General features: G+C 46.0%; 1 protein-coding gene across 1 annotated transcript in view; it reads left to right on the top strand.

Annotated features, from left to right (window-relative positions):
- The window catches only part of LOC101943356 (cytochrome P450 2H2-like), a 29258-nt gene extending 20642 nt beyond the window's left edge, over positions 1-8616 (top strand). The window contains exons 5-9 of the mRNA XM_065553344.1: positions 2349-2525; positions 2944-3085; positions 4891-5078; positions 7092-7233; positions 7849-8616. Of these exons, the coding sequence (XP_065409416.1) occupies positions 2349-2525; positions 2944-3085; positions 4891-5078; positions 7092-7233; positions 7849-8027 (828 nt within the window). The 3' untranslated portion in view covers positions 8028-8616. The remainder of the gene's footprint in view (positions 1-2348; positions 2526-2943; positions 3086-4890; positions 5079-7091; positions 7234-7848) is intronic.
- Positions 8617-15755: the final 7139 nt, after the last annotated feature.

Below are 15755 nucleotides of genomic sequence, written 5' to 3'. Positions count from 1 at the left end.
CCACATACCAAGCAAAGCCTGTTGAGTGCTGCGGTTTTCCTGTTAACCTTCAGCAGCAGAAAACAAACTAACCCCACCCCCCATCCAATTCTCTGGATGATCGCTTTATCCCTCCCCCCACCACGTGGCTGATATCAGGGAAGATCCCTGCTAGCCAAACGCGAAAAGCTCAAGGCCAATTCCCTCCCCCCCCGCGCTTGGATAACTGCAGGGAAGGATTTCTTTTCAGCCACAGACAAACAGCCCAGTAGGAACGGCCACCTCTGTCCCCCTAATTAAATTCCCGTATTTCAACCAGGTTACCATGAGCTATATCACTCTCCTGAGGATTACACAGCGAGATAAAGAACGGATGTTGCTTGAATGCCAGCAAACACCGGGACCATACGCTGCCAGGTTTTGTCATGCAATGATACCAGATTACTTGCTGCAATCATGGCGTGGTCAAGTGTCCTACCATGGAGGACGGAATAAGGCTGCACTGCCCAAAAACCTTGTGGCAAGGCTTTTGGAGTACCTCCAGGAGAGCTTCATAGAGATGTCCCTGGAGGATTTCCGCTCCATCCCCAGACATGTTAACAGACTTTTCCAGTAGCTGTACTGGCTGCAAATGCATCCCAAGGCCTCAGGGCAAAGTAATCATTAAAAAACGCTTGCTTTTAAAACAAGTTTTATATTTTAAAAGGTAAACTCACCTGAGGTCCCTTCCATGGGGTCATGGTCTTGGATACTGGCTTGGGAGGGTTGGAAGGATACTTCAGTCAGGCTGAGAAAAAGATCCTGGCTGTTGGGGAGAACGGAGTGCTGTGTGCTCTCCGCAAGCTCGTCCTCCTCCTCCTCCTCCTCTTCCCCGTCCGCAGAATCCTCAGGTGTAACTGATGAGATTACCCCCGCCTCGGAATCTATGGTCAGAGGTGGGGTAGTGGTGGCGGCCCCCCCAGAACTGCATGCAGCTCGGCGTAGAAGCGGCATGTCCACGGCTCTGACCCGGAGCGACCGTTTGCCTCCTTTGTTTTTTGATAGACTTGTCTGAGCTCCTTGACTTTGATCTGAGTCCCTATTGTGGCCTCTCTCCATCATTCCCTTGGAGATTTTTTCAAAAGTTTTGGCATTTCGTCTTTTCGAACGAAGTTCTGCTAGCACTGAATCCTCTCCCCATATAGCGATCAGATCCAGTACCTCCCGTACGGTCCATGCTGGTGCTCTTTTTCGATTATCGGCCTGCATGGTTACCTGTGCTGATGAGCTATCTGTGGTCACCTGTGCTTTCCGCGCTGGGCAAACAGGAAATAAAATTCAAATGTTCGCGGGGCTTTTCCTGTCTACCTGGCCAGTGCATCCGAGTTCAGATTGCTGTCCAGAGCGGTCACAATGGTGCACTGTGGGATAGCTCCCGGAGGCCAATGCCATCGAATTGCGGCCACACTAACCCTAATTCGAAATGACAATATCGATTTTGGCGCTACTCCGCTCGTTGGGGTGGAGTACAGAAATGGATTTTAAGAGCCCTTTATTTCAAGATAAATGGCTTAGTTGTGTGGACGGGTGCAGGGTTAATTCGATTTAACGCTGCTAAATCCGAATTAAAGTCATAGTGTAGACCAGGCCTAAGTATTGTTTAAATTCCCACACAAAAACACGTCATTAGCTCAGAATTAAATTTGCTTATGGATATTCACTGTCAACATTTTCGGTAAAGGAAGTTGCCAGTTAAAATGTTAACATCCATACCAATCACGTCACATGCCTTATTACATAAGCAACATGATAGTGAATGTGAACATATTTCTCACCTCCAAAATAAACTCCTTTTCACTTCCAGCTCACAGCCACTTACCTCCATGCCCCCTTCCTGAAAACCTCACTAAATGTACCAAATGAAGGGCCAAACTGTCTGCTGGCATAACTCATTCGAAATCAATGGAGTTACATTGGCAGAGAATGTGGGTCTCTTAAATTCGACATCAGCACGACTAAAGTAAATTTCCCTTTGAAAATCTATAATGTGCTTTCACTTGGCAAGAAAATCTGTGTTCAGAGTTAAGATAGAGCACTTCAGTGTGATTTTTCAAGAACAAGATGTGTCTATTGAAGATGGTTTTATTTTGAAAATAATGGAGAGTCTTTTAGCTAATGTAACTGAATGTCACTGAACTTTGTGTGTCGAATATATATGCATTGGGTAATGTGAGTTGGTAAAGTTTTCAAAGTTCTTTAGAATCCATTTAGAAAATAAGATGTCACAGAAGAGTCTGTGCTGCTGTAGTTAAGTCATTTGAGTAAATACTATGAAGGAAGCTTCTCTGCCCAGGAAAACCAAGATGTGGGTTTTTTTTCAATCTTTACAGCTGTACAATTTTTTCCCGACTCTCATGCATTACATCCCTGGGCCTCACCAGAGAATCTTTAAACACTTTGAGGAGTTGAGAAAGTTTGTTCTGGAGAGAGTGGAGATGCACAGAGAGTCCCTGGAGCCCAGCTGCCCTCGAGACTTCATCGATGCTTTCCTCATCAAAATAAAACAGGTAGGTGATAGCCGCAGCCCTTCCCCTTTATTGGGGAGTGGGTTATACATATCAGTGCTATTTATTTATTAAGGAACAACAGAGTACGTGGCTTTTCAGAAGCCCCTAAAGGGAGACAAGGAAATTATAATATAAAGGGGGAAGCCCTATTCACCTCATTCATGTAAAACCACCTTAGTGAACAGAAATGGCCCAAAGCACTGCAATAATGCTGCTGTAATCTCCAGTACTATGGCCCATTTCTGTAGGATTTGTATAACGATGCCAGGTGGGTCACATTTTGGGTAGAAGATGAGACTTCTTTGGCTTCTGACAATAGATCCGACGCTTTTACAATCAATTATCAACCATCTCTACCAAGTTTCAGAGTAGCAGCCGTGTTAGTCTGTGTCCGCATCTCTACCAAATCTTTCTGCAGGAGCAACACAACAGCCAGTCAGAATTTACCACTGAGAACATGTTAAGAAGAACATTAGGCTTATTCTTTGCTGGAACAGGGACAACCAGTGCCACCTTGAAACATGGACTCCTGCTTCTTATGAAATACCCAGAAATAGAAGGTAACAGTCTCACTCACACACACACACACACACACACACACACACACACACACACACACACACACACACACACACACACAATGTCAAGTCTTGGGGAGATGTGAGGAGTGCCTGGCTCTCTAGATCAGTAAATGTAGGCAGAGCCTCCCCCATTAAATCACCAGATACCATCTGGCCTGGGTTGGCAGTGACCCACGTGACTGCCATGTGGTGGATGTTCTTTGGTTCATGTGAAGTGAGTTGAAGATGTGTGGGGGACTTTCTTACTCCACTCCCCTGCAGGCAGAAGTTCTCATCCAAAAAGCACCAGTACAATGGGCATTACTTGTCCCTATATTGGCCATCTGAGCAGAGGATCCAAAGGCTGAATTCCTCTCTCAAATCCAGATCAGCGTTCAGGTTCTCTGATAAGGGAAGTGTATGTGTATGTCTACACTACAATTAAACATCTGTGGCTGGCCCGGGTCAGCTGGGTCTGGCTCATAGGTCTTGGGCTACGGGGCTGTTTAACTGCAGTATAGATGTTTTGGCTTGGGGATCCTCCCTCTTCCTGGGGTCCCTGAGCCTTGGCTCCAGCCTGAGCCCTAACGTCTAAACAGCCCCGTAGCCTGAGTCCTGCGAGCCTGAGTCAGCTGACATGGCCAGCCACGGGTGTTTAATTGCAGTGTTTGTAAAAGAGAAGCCTGCACTGCCACTAACCAGGCTGTGTCTGTTCTGTGGGTAACAGATGCTTTCACATTCCGGGGCTGTCAAACGGGCCCCTTTCCCCTGAATGAAGGCAAAGGCAAAATGTTTTGCCCTTGGATTTAATGGGCTTGTAGAGGACAGGATCATGTAAGGGCTTAAATCAAAGCTCTGCCAGTGCTAAAAAAACAGCTATATCCAGTGCTAATTCCAACTTCATATTAGCAGGGCCGTCCCTAGCTATTTTGGTGCCCTATGGAGCCCCAACGCGGGGGGGGAGAGGGGGGAGCTGTGTGGGGCCCCGCCACAGGCCTCCACGGGAGGGAGGGGGTTAGCTCCAGGCCTCCATGGGGGAAGGGGGAGAGGGGTGCTGGCCACTTCCTGCAGGAAGTAGAGTGACCTGGCCCCAGCCTGCTCCGCTCCCCTGGTTCCCAGGCTTGGAGGGAGGGGGGAACTGCCCCCCAGCACTCACCGGCGGCACGGCTGGGAGCCAGGGGAGCAGAGCAGGCTGGGGCAGGGTCACTCCACTTACCGGTAGGGTGACCAGACAGCAAATGTGAAAAATCGGGACAGGAGGTGGGGGGTAATAGGAGCCTATTATAAGAAAAAGACCCAAAAATCAGGATTGTCCCTATAAAATCGGGACATCTGGTCACCCTACTTACCGGTGAGTGCAGGCCCGACCACTTCTGGAGTCCTCAGAGGAGTGTGGGCGGGGCTGGGGCAGGAAGAGGTGGGGCGGAGCAGAGGCGGGGGCCCTGGGGAAGAGCCGGAGCAGGACGGCCCTGCATATTAGCAAATGGCCTTGCAGGGGGAGATGCTTTGGGACTCTCTTGCTTAGTAGATATTTAGATGCACTGGTGATAATTTTACATTGTGCTCTAGTTAGTAATAGAACCAGGTATGAACAATATCACTGCCCAGTAATTACATTGTTGGCCCTTTGTCATAGATACGAAGTACAGTAGTTTCTGTAACACAAAATTTCACCTGTTTTGTTATATTCCCAATGTCCATCTGCTGAGACTTGTGTTTTGGGGGCAGAGCAACAGACTGTTGGGCAAATCTATGGGAATCCTGTTCTTTAGTCTTGGTGTTAAACCTCATTAATTTGATGACAGAGAAGGTTCACGAAGAGATTGACCGTGTGATTGGCCGAAGCCGAAGCCCCTGCATGGCGGACCGAAGCCAGATGCCCTATACAGATGCTGTGGTCCATGAGACCCAGAGATTCGTCTCTCTTGCCCCTCTTGGTGTCCCACGTGCTGTGACTAGAGACACTCGTTTCAGACAATACATTATCCCCAAGGTCAGTTCTCGGGGAAAGGGCCAGTTCTTCATTCACAACAGAAATAGTTTGGCCAGTTTTTATGTGGTCGGAGTTTTAAATAATTGCCAGGAATGTACCAATTATATTGAAACTTTCTAAGCCCCTGTATGCAGACTTTCATAGTCTGCAGGTTAGGGTTTCCATCCAGAAGAGGGTTTGAGAGCCTAGTTGCGAAGCAGTAAGATACGGAATAGAGAACAACTTTAGCAACGATGTGCAGCTAAGATTTTGGTATCACACCAATGCGTGCAATCATTGCCCTCTTTTTTGAGGCCAAAGGGGGGTGTTTCTGGGGAAACTTCTTGACACTGTTCGGTCAAATCAAAACAAAATAGCGCATGCAAATGAGTAATGAATGAATAAGTTTAAAAAGTATCAGAGCTCCCCACACCTTTGCCCATTTCTGGAATTGAATGCAAACCAGTACAGATAAATACACAACACAAAACAAACCACGCTTCAAGGCTGAGGTTTCTGTAAAATTGAGTCGGGCTCTTACTGTTAGTCGGATGATGCCAGTTACTGAACTCAGTTCAGCCAGCAAGCCAAAAAAAAATCAGAAAAAATATTCATTTAGCTTCTGAAAATCTTTGCAATTTGTCAGCAAGTTGGAAAAATCTGGTCTACTTCAGAAATCTTGGTGTGGGTTTTATCACCCTTCTTTAACGCTTTAGCCCAGTGGATAGGGCACTTTCCTGGGATGTGGGTGACCTAGATTTGTACCTCCACTCTGGAGCCGGGACTTGAACTCAGATTTTCCCAGTGAATATCCTAAGTACCAGGCTATAGACTATGCTGGGGTGAGTCCTCAATCTCTCTTGCTGAAGCTATTCTGTTTTGTATCAATACTTAAATATTCAGTGAAGCAGAGACTCAAGCACAGTTCTTCCCCCTCCCAGCTGAGTGCCCTAATCACCGGCATTTAGGTTATTCTGTTCTCAAGTCCTCCTGGTCAAGCAGTTCCACTTTGTATTTTCATTAGGCCAAAAACCTGGGAGTTAAGAAATGTGGATTGAAATCTTCCCTCTGCTTGATTCAGAGGAGGGATTTGAATCCACATCTCCTGCCTCCCAGGTGAGTGCCTTTCTCACCAGGCTATAGAGTCATTCTCGCTGGCTCAGTGGATATTTAAATGTTAATAAAAAGTGGAACAGCTTCCTAAGGACAGATTGAAAGGAGCCTATCCTGGAATATCTGAGAGCTTGGAGGTTAGAATTCTCATTTTGGATGGGGGGGGGGGAAGAGCTGAGTTCAAATTGCTGCTCCAAATTGGGGATTCAAACTTGCATCTCTCACATCCCAAGTACCTTAGCCTCTGGACTAAAAGTTATAGGAAGACACACACCCCGACTCATATATGTTTTCTGAACTTTTTCCCAGACAAAACTAATTGGGTCAAATTTGCAAATAGTTTCAGATCAGCTGAAACTGCATTTCTGGTGGATAAACTGTATTTGTCTGATAAATTTTACCCAGTTCTAATCTCCACCAAACTCTGAACCTGTTGAGGTGTTAAAATGCACCAGAACTCTCCATACTCGGGGCGGGGTTGCTGACTGAGTTTCACTGTAAAATTGCATGGGGCTTTTAGCTTAATTATGAATTATGGGGAAACTGTTGGTGTGATCAATACAGTATCTTGACCAGGAAACCTCAAATGCTTCAGAGCATCAGCTCAGAGGTGCAAGTGAAATTTCTAGATCTTAGCCAAACTCTCCCCAAACTTTTTGATGTTGAATTCAGGATAATGATCAGATAGGAACAACCTCTCTGAAGAGATTTCAGGATTTCCCTGTGGATGGGACTTCAGTGGGATTAGCTCTTCTCATGGAATTTTAATATTTCTACTTCTGGTTGAAAACATGAAGTTCAGGAGCTGCAAGGAAATAAAGAAAAATCAAGATGGGTCCCACTGTCCAGCTCTGAATTTTGAAGGTTTCTCTGGTTTGGATAGTATCCACTTTAACTCTGTTTATATGTTTACTAATTTAGGGCACCACTATATTCCCTGTACTGCAGTCAGTCCTATATGACAGCAAGGAATTTCCAAAGCCAGAGCAATTTAACCCAGGGCATTTCTTGGATGAAAATGGTGCCTTCAAGAAGAGTGACTTCTTCATGCCTTTTTCTATAGGTAAAGTTATCCATGTTTATTTCAGATCTCAGACTGTCTTCTAGCTTTGCCTTGATGACTCTACTGGCTCACACTGTCTGCAGAGGGTTTTCAGGTGGTCCATGAAGAAGAGTCTCTCACTCTAGTAAAACATCTATCAGTCTTTAAACCATGTTACTTCCTGCTAGCTGTCTGAAGTGACTTTTCAGACGCACTACACATACTCCTCTCTTTGCTCTGCTTGGCAACTTCATGCTTTTCTGGTGTCTGTCTGCTGTAAATGAATGCATGATCAATTATTCCTTCATCCACCTACTCATGATCCTGCCCACACCTCCTTACTTGTTACACAATAACCACCACATTACTTGCCCCTTAACACTTATTAGCTAACTTGGGAAGTGCATAAACTATTCCTCAAATCCCACATCTTCCCAACCTGGATTTAAAAAAGATCGCTTTATATATGGAACTCAAACCTTATAACAATCTTTGAATGGCTTCTTAAGCCCCAAATGCTTTCCTACCATCTTGAACTCGGAGTGACTTCCATTATCCTCCGTCCATAGAAACAGCATGTAAAATGCTGCAAAGAAAGATCTCCAGCATCTCTTCAATATTCCTTTTTCATTGCAGGGAAACGGAGTTGCCTGGGAGAAGCTCTGGCTCGGATGGAGCTATTTTTGCTACTGACAACGATTTTGCAGAACTTTACCTTGAAGCCTCTCATTGACCCCAAGGATATTGATATAACTCCGATGACATTAACCTCAAATGCCCCAATGTCCTACCAGCTCATTGTTATTCCTCGGTAAATACCTTGAAAAGTGACCTCCATTTCCTGAGGTGATTAATTTGATTGTCTGTGATCTTGAACTCCTTAATACAGTGACAGAAATTAACTAATTGCCAGGAAATGCACAGACAAATTAGTCAACTTTTTAAGTAACTAGGATTTAACAAAATTAAGTGTTATACCATAAAATAACTACATAATTGACTCTAATGGCATGTACAATAATCCTGCAGTGTTCTCAAATGGGCTCAGGTGTAAATCTATTCTCAACATAAGCTGTTTTTAGTTCATTTGTGGTGTAGTTGACACCCATGAAAGCTTCTTTAACAGCTGTAAAGGCTGCTCTGTTCACAAGGAGCTAGTAACAATGTCCAGCATTTTGGGTTTGTTCAGTCAATGCTAGTGAATTATGACGATGACATTCTGCTTCAGTGGGGAGAGTTTCTGTGGCAGGGGACTGAACTGGCGTTTGCACTCCCCACTTTACCCAAGCAGGTTCAGATAAATTCAGTAGGATTAATCTTTTACTCTTCATACAGATTCTTTCTATAATTTTTGTAACTCAACTCTGGCGTCTTAAATCTATAAAATAAAATTCCAGGAATGTCCGTCTGTGCGTCACTCTGAAACCTAACATGTCTGCTGAGTCAGTGGGAAGGGAGGGAAGTGACAACAAGCGTGGTTGAGCTCCTTTTGTTCAGAGTATCACCCGGTGGAAAAATCATTAGGTTTTGTGGTTTGTTACCATCCAGTTTTTAAATTCTCAGCCATTTTGAATTTATGAATTACTCCCACAGGTACAGTAGGGCATGTATTTAGGCCCTGCCCAGACTCCTAGACCATTGTAATATTCAGGGAAACTCAACCAGTCACCACCTTTTTTCTACAGCTAACTTGCATGCAACAAATTCATTGGCTGTATGAGGAACACTGCATAGAGGGTGGATTACTTGGGCCAGCTGACAAACCTGTAGGCCCAGCTGCCCCCTGTGCAAATCCACACAGCTCTCCCAGCACAACACAACCACACACAAATCAACACAGCAACACAACCAACATACACAATAACCCCAAACATCACATCCAAGCCGAGAATGTCTGTAGAGTCAGTGTGAAGTGAAGGAAACAGCTACAAGCATGGCTGAGAGCTCTTGATGTTTAGAGTATCTCTCCTTTCAGTCATCATTTGGATGTGCTGCCTGTTACAGTGCAGTTTTTAAGTTCTCAGACATTTTTGGCTTTTTTGCACACATGACATTAGGAATTATTCCTGTGCGACAGCACAGACTTTCAACTGCTAGTATTTATTTAGTGTCACTATTTAACCCAGTTTTACGACATTTAGAACTCAAATGGTGCTCAAATGGAGAGAGATAAGTAGCATAGTAAGCAATTGGAAGATACCAGTAAGATTAAAAGAGAAGGTCTATAAAACTGGTTCATCGACGTTTACTGTATGGCAGTGAGTGTTGGGCCACAAAGAAGAAACATGAGCAAATGATCCATTCCCCAGAAATGTAAATGTTGAGCTGGATGAGTGGTCTAAGTGAGAAAGACCACCCGAGGAATGTGTATGTTAGAGACATGCTCAAAGTAACATCCATGAATGAAAAAATGAGGGAGTTCAGGCTCAGATTGGTTGGTCCTGACAACTACATGGGTAAGAGAGACCAAGAGATCAAGATGGAAGGGAAAAGAGAGGAAGCTGATCCAAGAAGAAGTAATGGGATGTCCTAAAGGAAGGCATGTTAGCATGTGGTGTGATAGAGGATATGGCACTGAACAGAGCACTTTGGAGGGAGATGACTCATAAAGTGGACCCTTCTGACAGGATTAATGCAGGGAAAAAACCTTACTTACATTACACACAGAGGGTATGGGAAGATGGAAAGGTGGATGATGAGCATGATGTGTTACCCTGCATTTAAAGACTCTTACACCATGGAGCCTTGTACATACATCACCCTTAGGAGATAGGTTAGAACCTCCCTTCCTACTAGCTTCTCTGTCCTCTCCCATCACTTCTCCTTCCACAACTGTCGGCTTCATGCCTTCTAGTCTGTCCCTGGAGGAACATTCCCTGCACCCTCATTCATCAAGTGCCCTCTCTCTCCCGCTTCCAATCTCTTATTGTTGCCCCTTCCTTTGAGGAATCCCTTCTCTTTGCTTTTCCTCATCAGTCATCCCCCACCCCTGCACAGCTGCCAGGATTTATGCAGCTCCATGCGTGGCACAGATTTCTCTCACAGGATCCCTTCAAACAGTGGGAGGCAGGACCTGACTCCTTGTTTCCCTCAGAAGGATGTGTGTGTGGCGGGGAAGGAGCGTCTTGTGGGGAGCGAAATGTAACTGCAGATGTGGTGTCTGGGCAGGAGGGGGGCTGAGGATTATTGGACCTCTGTGGTATTTGGGGTGGGCATGGCTACGGGTTCAGAGGAATGCTGGGAGGCTGCTCGGAACTGGGCCTGGGTGTTTTGCCAATCAAAGCAAAAAAATTTTTTCAGCGCTCCCCTCGGAGCTGGGGTAACCAGATAGCATAGGTATGGGGGGGTAATAGGGTCCTTTAGAAGACAAAGCCCCTAATATCCGTACAGTCCTGATGAAATCAGGATGTCTGGTCACCCTACTCAGAGCAGCTGTGGTGGGGGAAAAAAAACCCAGCTGAGCAGCACAGAGGTATGGTGCCACCACCTCCCCAGAAATTGGTGCCCAGGGCAACCACTTTGTTCACCTGCCCTAAAACTGGCTCAGGAAAGCTTGGAGATGAGTGGGGTTTGGTGGAGTTTCCCTCATTGTTCTGCTTCCCGTTAGCCTCCCCCAATCAATCCCTATAGCCTGGGCCTGCCCCCTCCAGCACTTCAACCCTTGAAGTTCAGTCCCTGGCCCAAGCCCAACCCCACATTTCAACTTCTGCTTTCCCAAGAGCCCCCATTAACCCCTCGTTCTCTCCCCAAGAGCCCCCACTCAACAGCTCATCCCCCTTAGCTTGTGCCTGCTCCTCCCAGTACAGGGGGCGCTGACACCGACACCCCCGCCTTGTGTAAACTGACCTCTGAGTAGGTTTCATTTTATAGTTAGAAATACATCCAAGGGGTACCCTATCCCCAAACCACTGACCAAGATTTAGCAATGGTCCATCACAGAGGTGGTATAATTTACTCAGCAGGCGAGAACTGGGAGAAGGGGGTTACACTGTGATAAAATGTTGTTTAATGGTAGGCAAGATAGTAGAACTGGTTGTAAAAAAGAATAATATAACAGGGATTCTATTTAAATTGGAACAAAGAGAACTGGATTCCACCTACCTAGAATAACATTTTAACCCTTCTGCCAGGTGGAGCCAGCAGCAACCAGGGCCAAGTTCAATATCTAGAGCAGTGGTTCCCACACTTTAACAACCTGTGGACCCCTTTCATTAAAATGTCAAGTCTCGCGAACCCCCTCCAAAAATGAATGTTTCCAGGGATTTTCTCATTTACCTGAGTATAAATTATAAAAGCAGTGATCTTGGAAATATAAAATTTGTTTTTATGGCATGCTTATTACACACTATTATTAATTATTATTTATCATTACAGTATTTTTATTACATTATGAAAATGGCGACACTCTTCCAAGATCTCACTTTCGTAGCTTGTATCACTTTGAATAAGCCTGTTATAAAACAAGACTCCTATGTTTCATCAAGGAGTTTCAGATGTGAAACAGCATGAAGGTATTTAAGAAGCCAACTCAGAGAGTTCCTCCTACACAAGCATTCAGGTCTTGAGCAGTCCAGGCAAACAACACACATTACAACAAAGCTTAAACTTGTTCTTCATAATAATTTTAAAAACAATACTATTTAATTTTAAAAATAGCAAAAAATATCCACCTCCCTTTCCATTTCTTATAAGGAGTCTTGCAGTTTAAATCTCCTCAGTGTGATAGATAGACTTGCTTTGATCTGTTTAGCTCTTGGAAGTCCAGGGGCTCCGGGCTGCTGGCTCCGTGCTGCCCAGGGTTCCTAGGGACAGCTCTGTCCGCCATTAGGGAATTTTTTTCCCAAGAACCCCCTGTAAGATTTTGCAAACCCCCAGGGGTTCACGAACCCCAGTTTGGGAACCACTGATCTAGAGGTTCCTTTTCAACAATAAAACACAAAACTGGCTCAAGCCCCCACCCAGTAACTTGGGAAAATTACACACCACCCCTGGGTGCCTCTGAGAGGCAATACTTCCCCACTTGTAAGCACAGAGTCTGGGTGTAGAAAAGAAATGAAAGGAGAGAAGTCACCCAACATTAATTAGGGAAAGTGCCACAAGCAGGATTCATAAACATAAAACTGTGAGCAGGACACTCACCCCAGAGTGTGTGGGGCAGTGCCTTCCGCCTCATGTTCTTGAATCCTACAACCAAAAGTTCCTTTACTGTACCCATTTCTGCTCCCTCACCAGACCCCACACACAGTGGGTCATCCTTGGTCAGTGAGGACCCAGGGTTCAGAGGTGCATCTGTGTGAGTTCATAGAATCATAGAATATCAGGGTTGGAAGGGACCTCAAGAGGTCATCTAGTCCAACCCCCTGCTCAAAGCAGGACCAGTTCCCAACAAAATCATCCCAGCCAGGGCTTTGTCAAGCCTGACCTTAAAAACCTCCAAGAAAGGAGACTCCACCACCTCCCTAGTGTTTCACCACCACGCATTCCAGTGTTTCACCACCCTCCTAGGGAAATAGTTTTTCCTAATATCCAACCTGGACCTCCCCCACTGCAACTTGAGACCATTGCTCCTTGTTCTGTCATCTGCCACCACTGAGAACAGCCGAGCTCCATCCTCTTTGGAACCCCCCTTCAGGTAGTTGAAGGCTGCTATCAAATCCCTCCTCATTCTTCTCTTCTGGAGACTAAACAATCCCAGTTCCCTCAGCCTCGCCTCATAAGTCATGTGCTCCAGACCCCTAATCATTTTTGTTGCCCTCCGTTGGACTCTTTCCAATTTCTCCACAACCTTCTTGTAGTGTGGGGCCCAAAACTGGACACAGTATTCCAGGTGAGGCCTCACCAATGTCGAATAAAGGGGAACGATCACGTTCCTCGATCTGCTGGCAATGCCCCTACTTATACAGCCCAAAATGCCGTTAGCTTTCTTGGCAACAAGAGCACACCATTGACTCATATCCAGCTTCTCGTCCACTGTGACCCCTAGGTCCTTTTCTGCAGAACTGCTACCTAGCCATTCGGTTCCTAGTCTGTAGCAGTGCATGGGATTCTTCCATCCTAAGTGCAGGACTCTGCACTTGTCCTTGTTGAACCTCATCAGGTTTTCTTTGGCCCAATCCTCTAATTTGTCTAGGTCCCGCTGTATCCGATCCCTGCCCTCTAGTGTATCTACCACGCCTCCTAGTTTAGTGTCATCTGCAAACTTGCTGAGAGTGCAGTCCACACCATCCTCCAGATCATTAATAAAGATATTAAACAAAACCGGCCCCAGGACCGACCCTTGGGGCACTCCGCTTGAAACCGGCTGCCAACTAGACATGGAGCCATTGATCACTACCCGTTGAGCCCGACGATCTAGCCAGCTTTCTATCCACCTTATAGTCCATTCATCCAGCCCATACTTCTTTAACTTGGCGGCAAGAATACTGTGTGAGACCATATCAAAACCTTTGCTAAAGTCAAGGAATAACACATCCACTGCTTTCCCCTCATCCACAGAGCCAGTTATCTCATCATAGAAGACAATTAGGTTAGTCAGGCACGACTTCCCCTTCGTGAATCCATGCTGACTGTTCCTGATCACTTTCCTCTCCTCTAAATGTTTCATAATTGATTCCTTGAGGACCTGCTCCATGATTTTTCCAGGGCCTGAGGTGAGGCTGACTGGCCTGTAGTTCCCCGGATCCTCCTCCTTCCCTTTTTTAAAGATGAGCACTACATTAGCCTTTTTCCAGTCATCTGGGACCTCCCCCGATCGCCATGAGTTTTCAAAAATAATGGCTAATGGCTCTGCAATCTCACCTGCCAACTCCTTTAGCACCCTCAGATGCAGCGCATCCGGCCCCATGGACTTGTGCACGTCCAGTTTTTCTAAATAGTCCCGAACCACTTCTTTCTCCACAGAGGGCTGGTCACCTTCTGCCCATACTGTGCTGCCCAGTGCAGCAATCTGGGAGCTGACCTTGTTCGTGAAGACAGAGGCAAAAAAATCATTGAGTACATTAGCTTTTTCCACATCCTCGGTCACTAGGTTGCCTCCCTCATTCAGTAAGGGGCCCACACTTTCCTTGATTTTCTTCTTGTTGCTAACATACCTGAAGAAACCCTTCTTGTTACTCTTAACATTTCTTGCTAACTGCAAATCCATGTGTGATTTGACCTTCCTGATTTCACTCCTGCATGCCTGAGCAATATTTTTATACTCCTCCCTGGTCATTTGTCCAATCTTCCACTTCTTGTAAGCTTCTTTTTTGCATTTAAGATCAGCAAGGATTTCACTGTTTAGTCAAGCTGGTTGCCTGCCATATTTACTATTCTTTCTACACATCGGGATGGTTTGTTCCTGCAACCGCAATAAGGATTCTTTAAAATACAGCCAGCTCTCCTGGACCCCTTTGCCCTTCATGTTATTCTCCCAGGGGATCCTGCCCATCTGTTCCCAGAGGGAGTCAAAGTCTGCTTTTCTGAAGTCCAGGGTCCGTATTCTGCTGCTCTCCTTTCTTCCTTGTGTCAGGATCCTGAACTCGACCATCTCATGGTCACTGCCTCCCAGGTTCCCATCCACTTTTGTTTCCCCTACTAATTCTTCCCTGTTTGTGAGCAGCAGGTCAAGAAAAGCTCTGCCCCTAGTTGGTTCCTCCAGCACTTGCACCAGGAAATTGTCCCCTACACTTTCCAAAAACTTCCTGGATTGTCTGTGCACCGCTGTATTGCTCTCCCAGCAGATATCAGGGTGATTAAAGTCTCCCATGAGAACCAGGGCCTGCTATCTAGCAACTTCTGCTAGTTGCCAGAAGAAAGCCTCGTCCACTTCATCCCCCTGGTCTCGTGGTCTATAGCAGACTCCAACCATGACATCACTCTTGTTGCTCACACTTCTCAACTTTATCCAGAGACTCTCAGGTTTTTCTGCAGTTTCATACCCGAGCTCTGAGCAGTCATACTCCTCTCTTACATACAACGCAACTCCCCCACCTTTTCTGCCCTGCCTGTCCTTCCTGAACAGTTTATATCCATCCATGACAGTACTCCAGTCATGTGAGTTATCCCACCAAGTCTCTGTTATTCCAATCGCATCATAGTTCCCTGACTGTGCCAGGACTTCCAGTTCTCCCTGCTTGTTTCCCAGGCTTCTTGCATTTGTGTATAGGCACTTAAGATAACTCATCGATCGTCCCTCTTTCTCAGCATGAGACAGGAGTCCTCCCCTCTTGCGCTCTCCTGCTTGTGCTTCCTCCCAGGATCCCATTTCCCCACTTACCTCAGGGCTTTGGTCTCCTTCCCCCGCTGAACCTAGTTTAAAGCCCTCCTCACTAGGTTAGCCAGCCTGCTGGCGAAGATGCTCTTCCCTCTCTTCGTTAGGTGGAGCCTGTCTCTGCCTAGCACTCCTCCTTCTTGGAACACCATCCCATGGTCGAAGAATCCAAAGCCTTCTCTCCGACACCACCTGCGTAGCCATTCGTTGACTTCCACGATTCTTCGGTCTCTACCCAGGCCTTTTCCTTGCACAGGGAGGATGGACGAGAACACTACTTGTGCCTCAAACT

This window comes from Chrysemys picta, chromosome 7 (assembly GCF_011386835.1).
Source record: "Chrysemys picta bellii isolate R12L10 chromosome 7, ASM1138683v2, whole genome shotgun sequence".
Classification (NCBI taxonomy): domain Eukaryota; kingdom Metazoa; phylum Chordata; order Testudines; family Emydidae; genus Chrysemys; species Chrysemys picta.
This window is presented reverse-complemented; position numbering and strand designations above follow the sequence as displayed.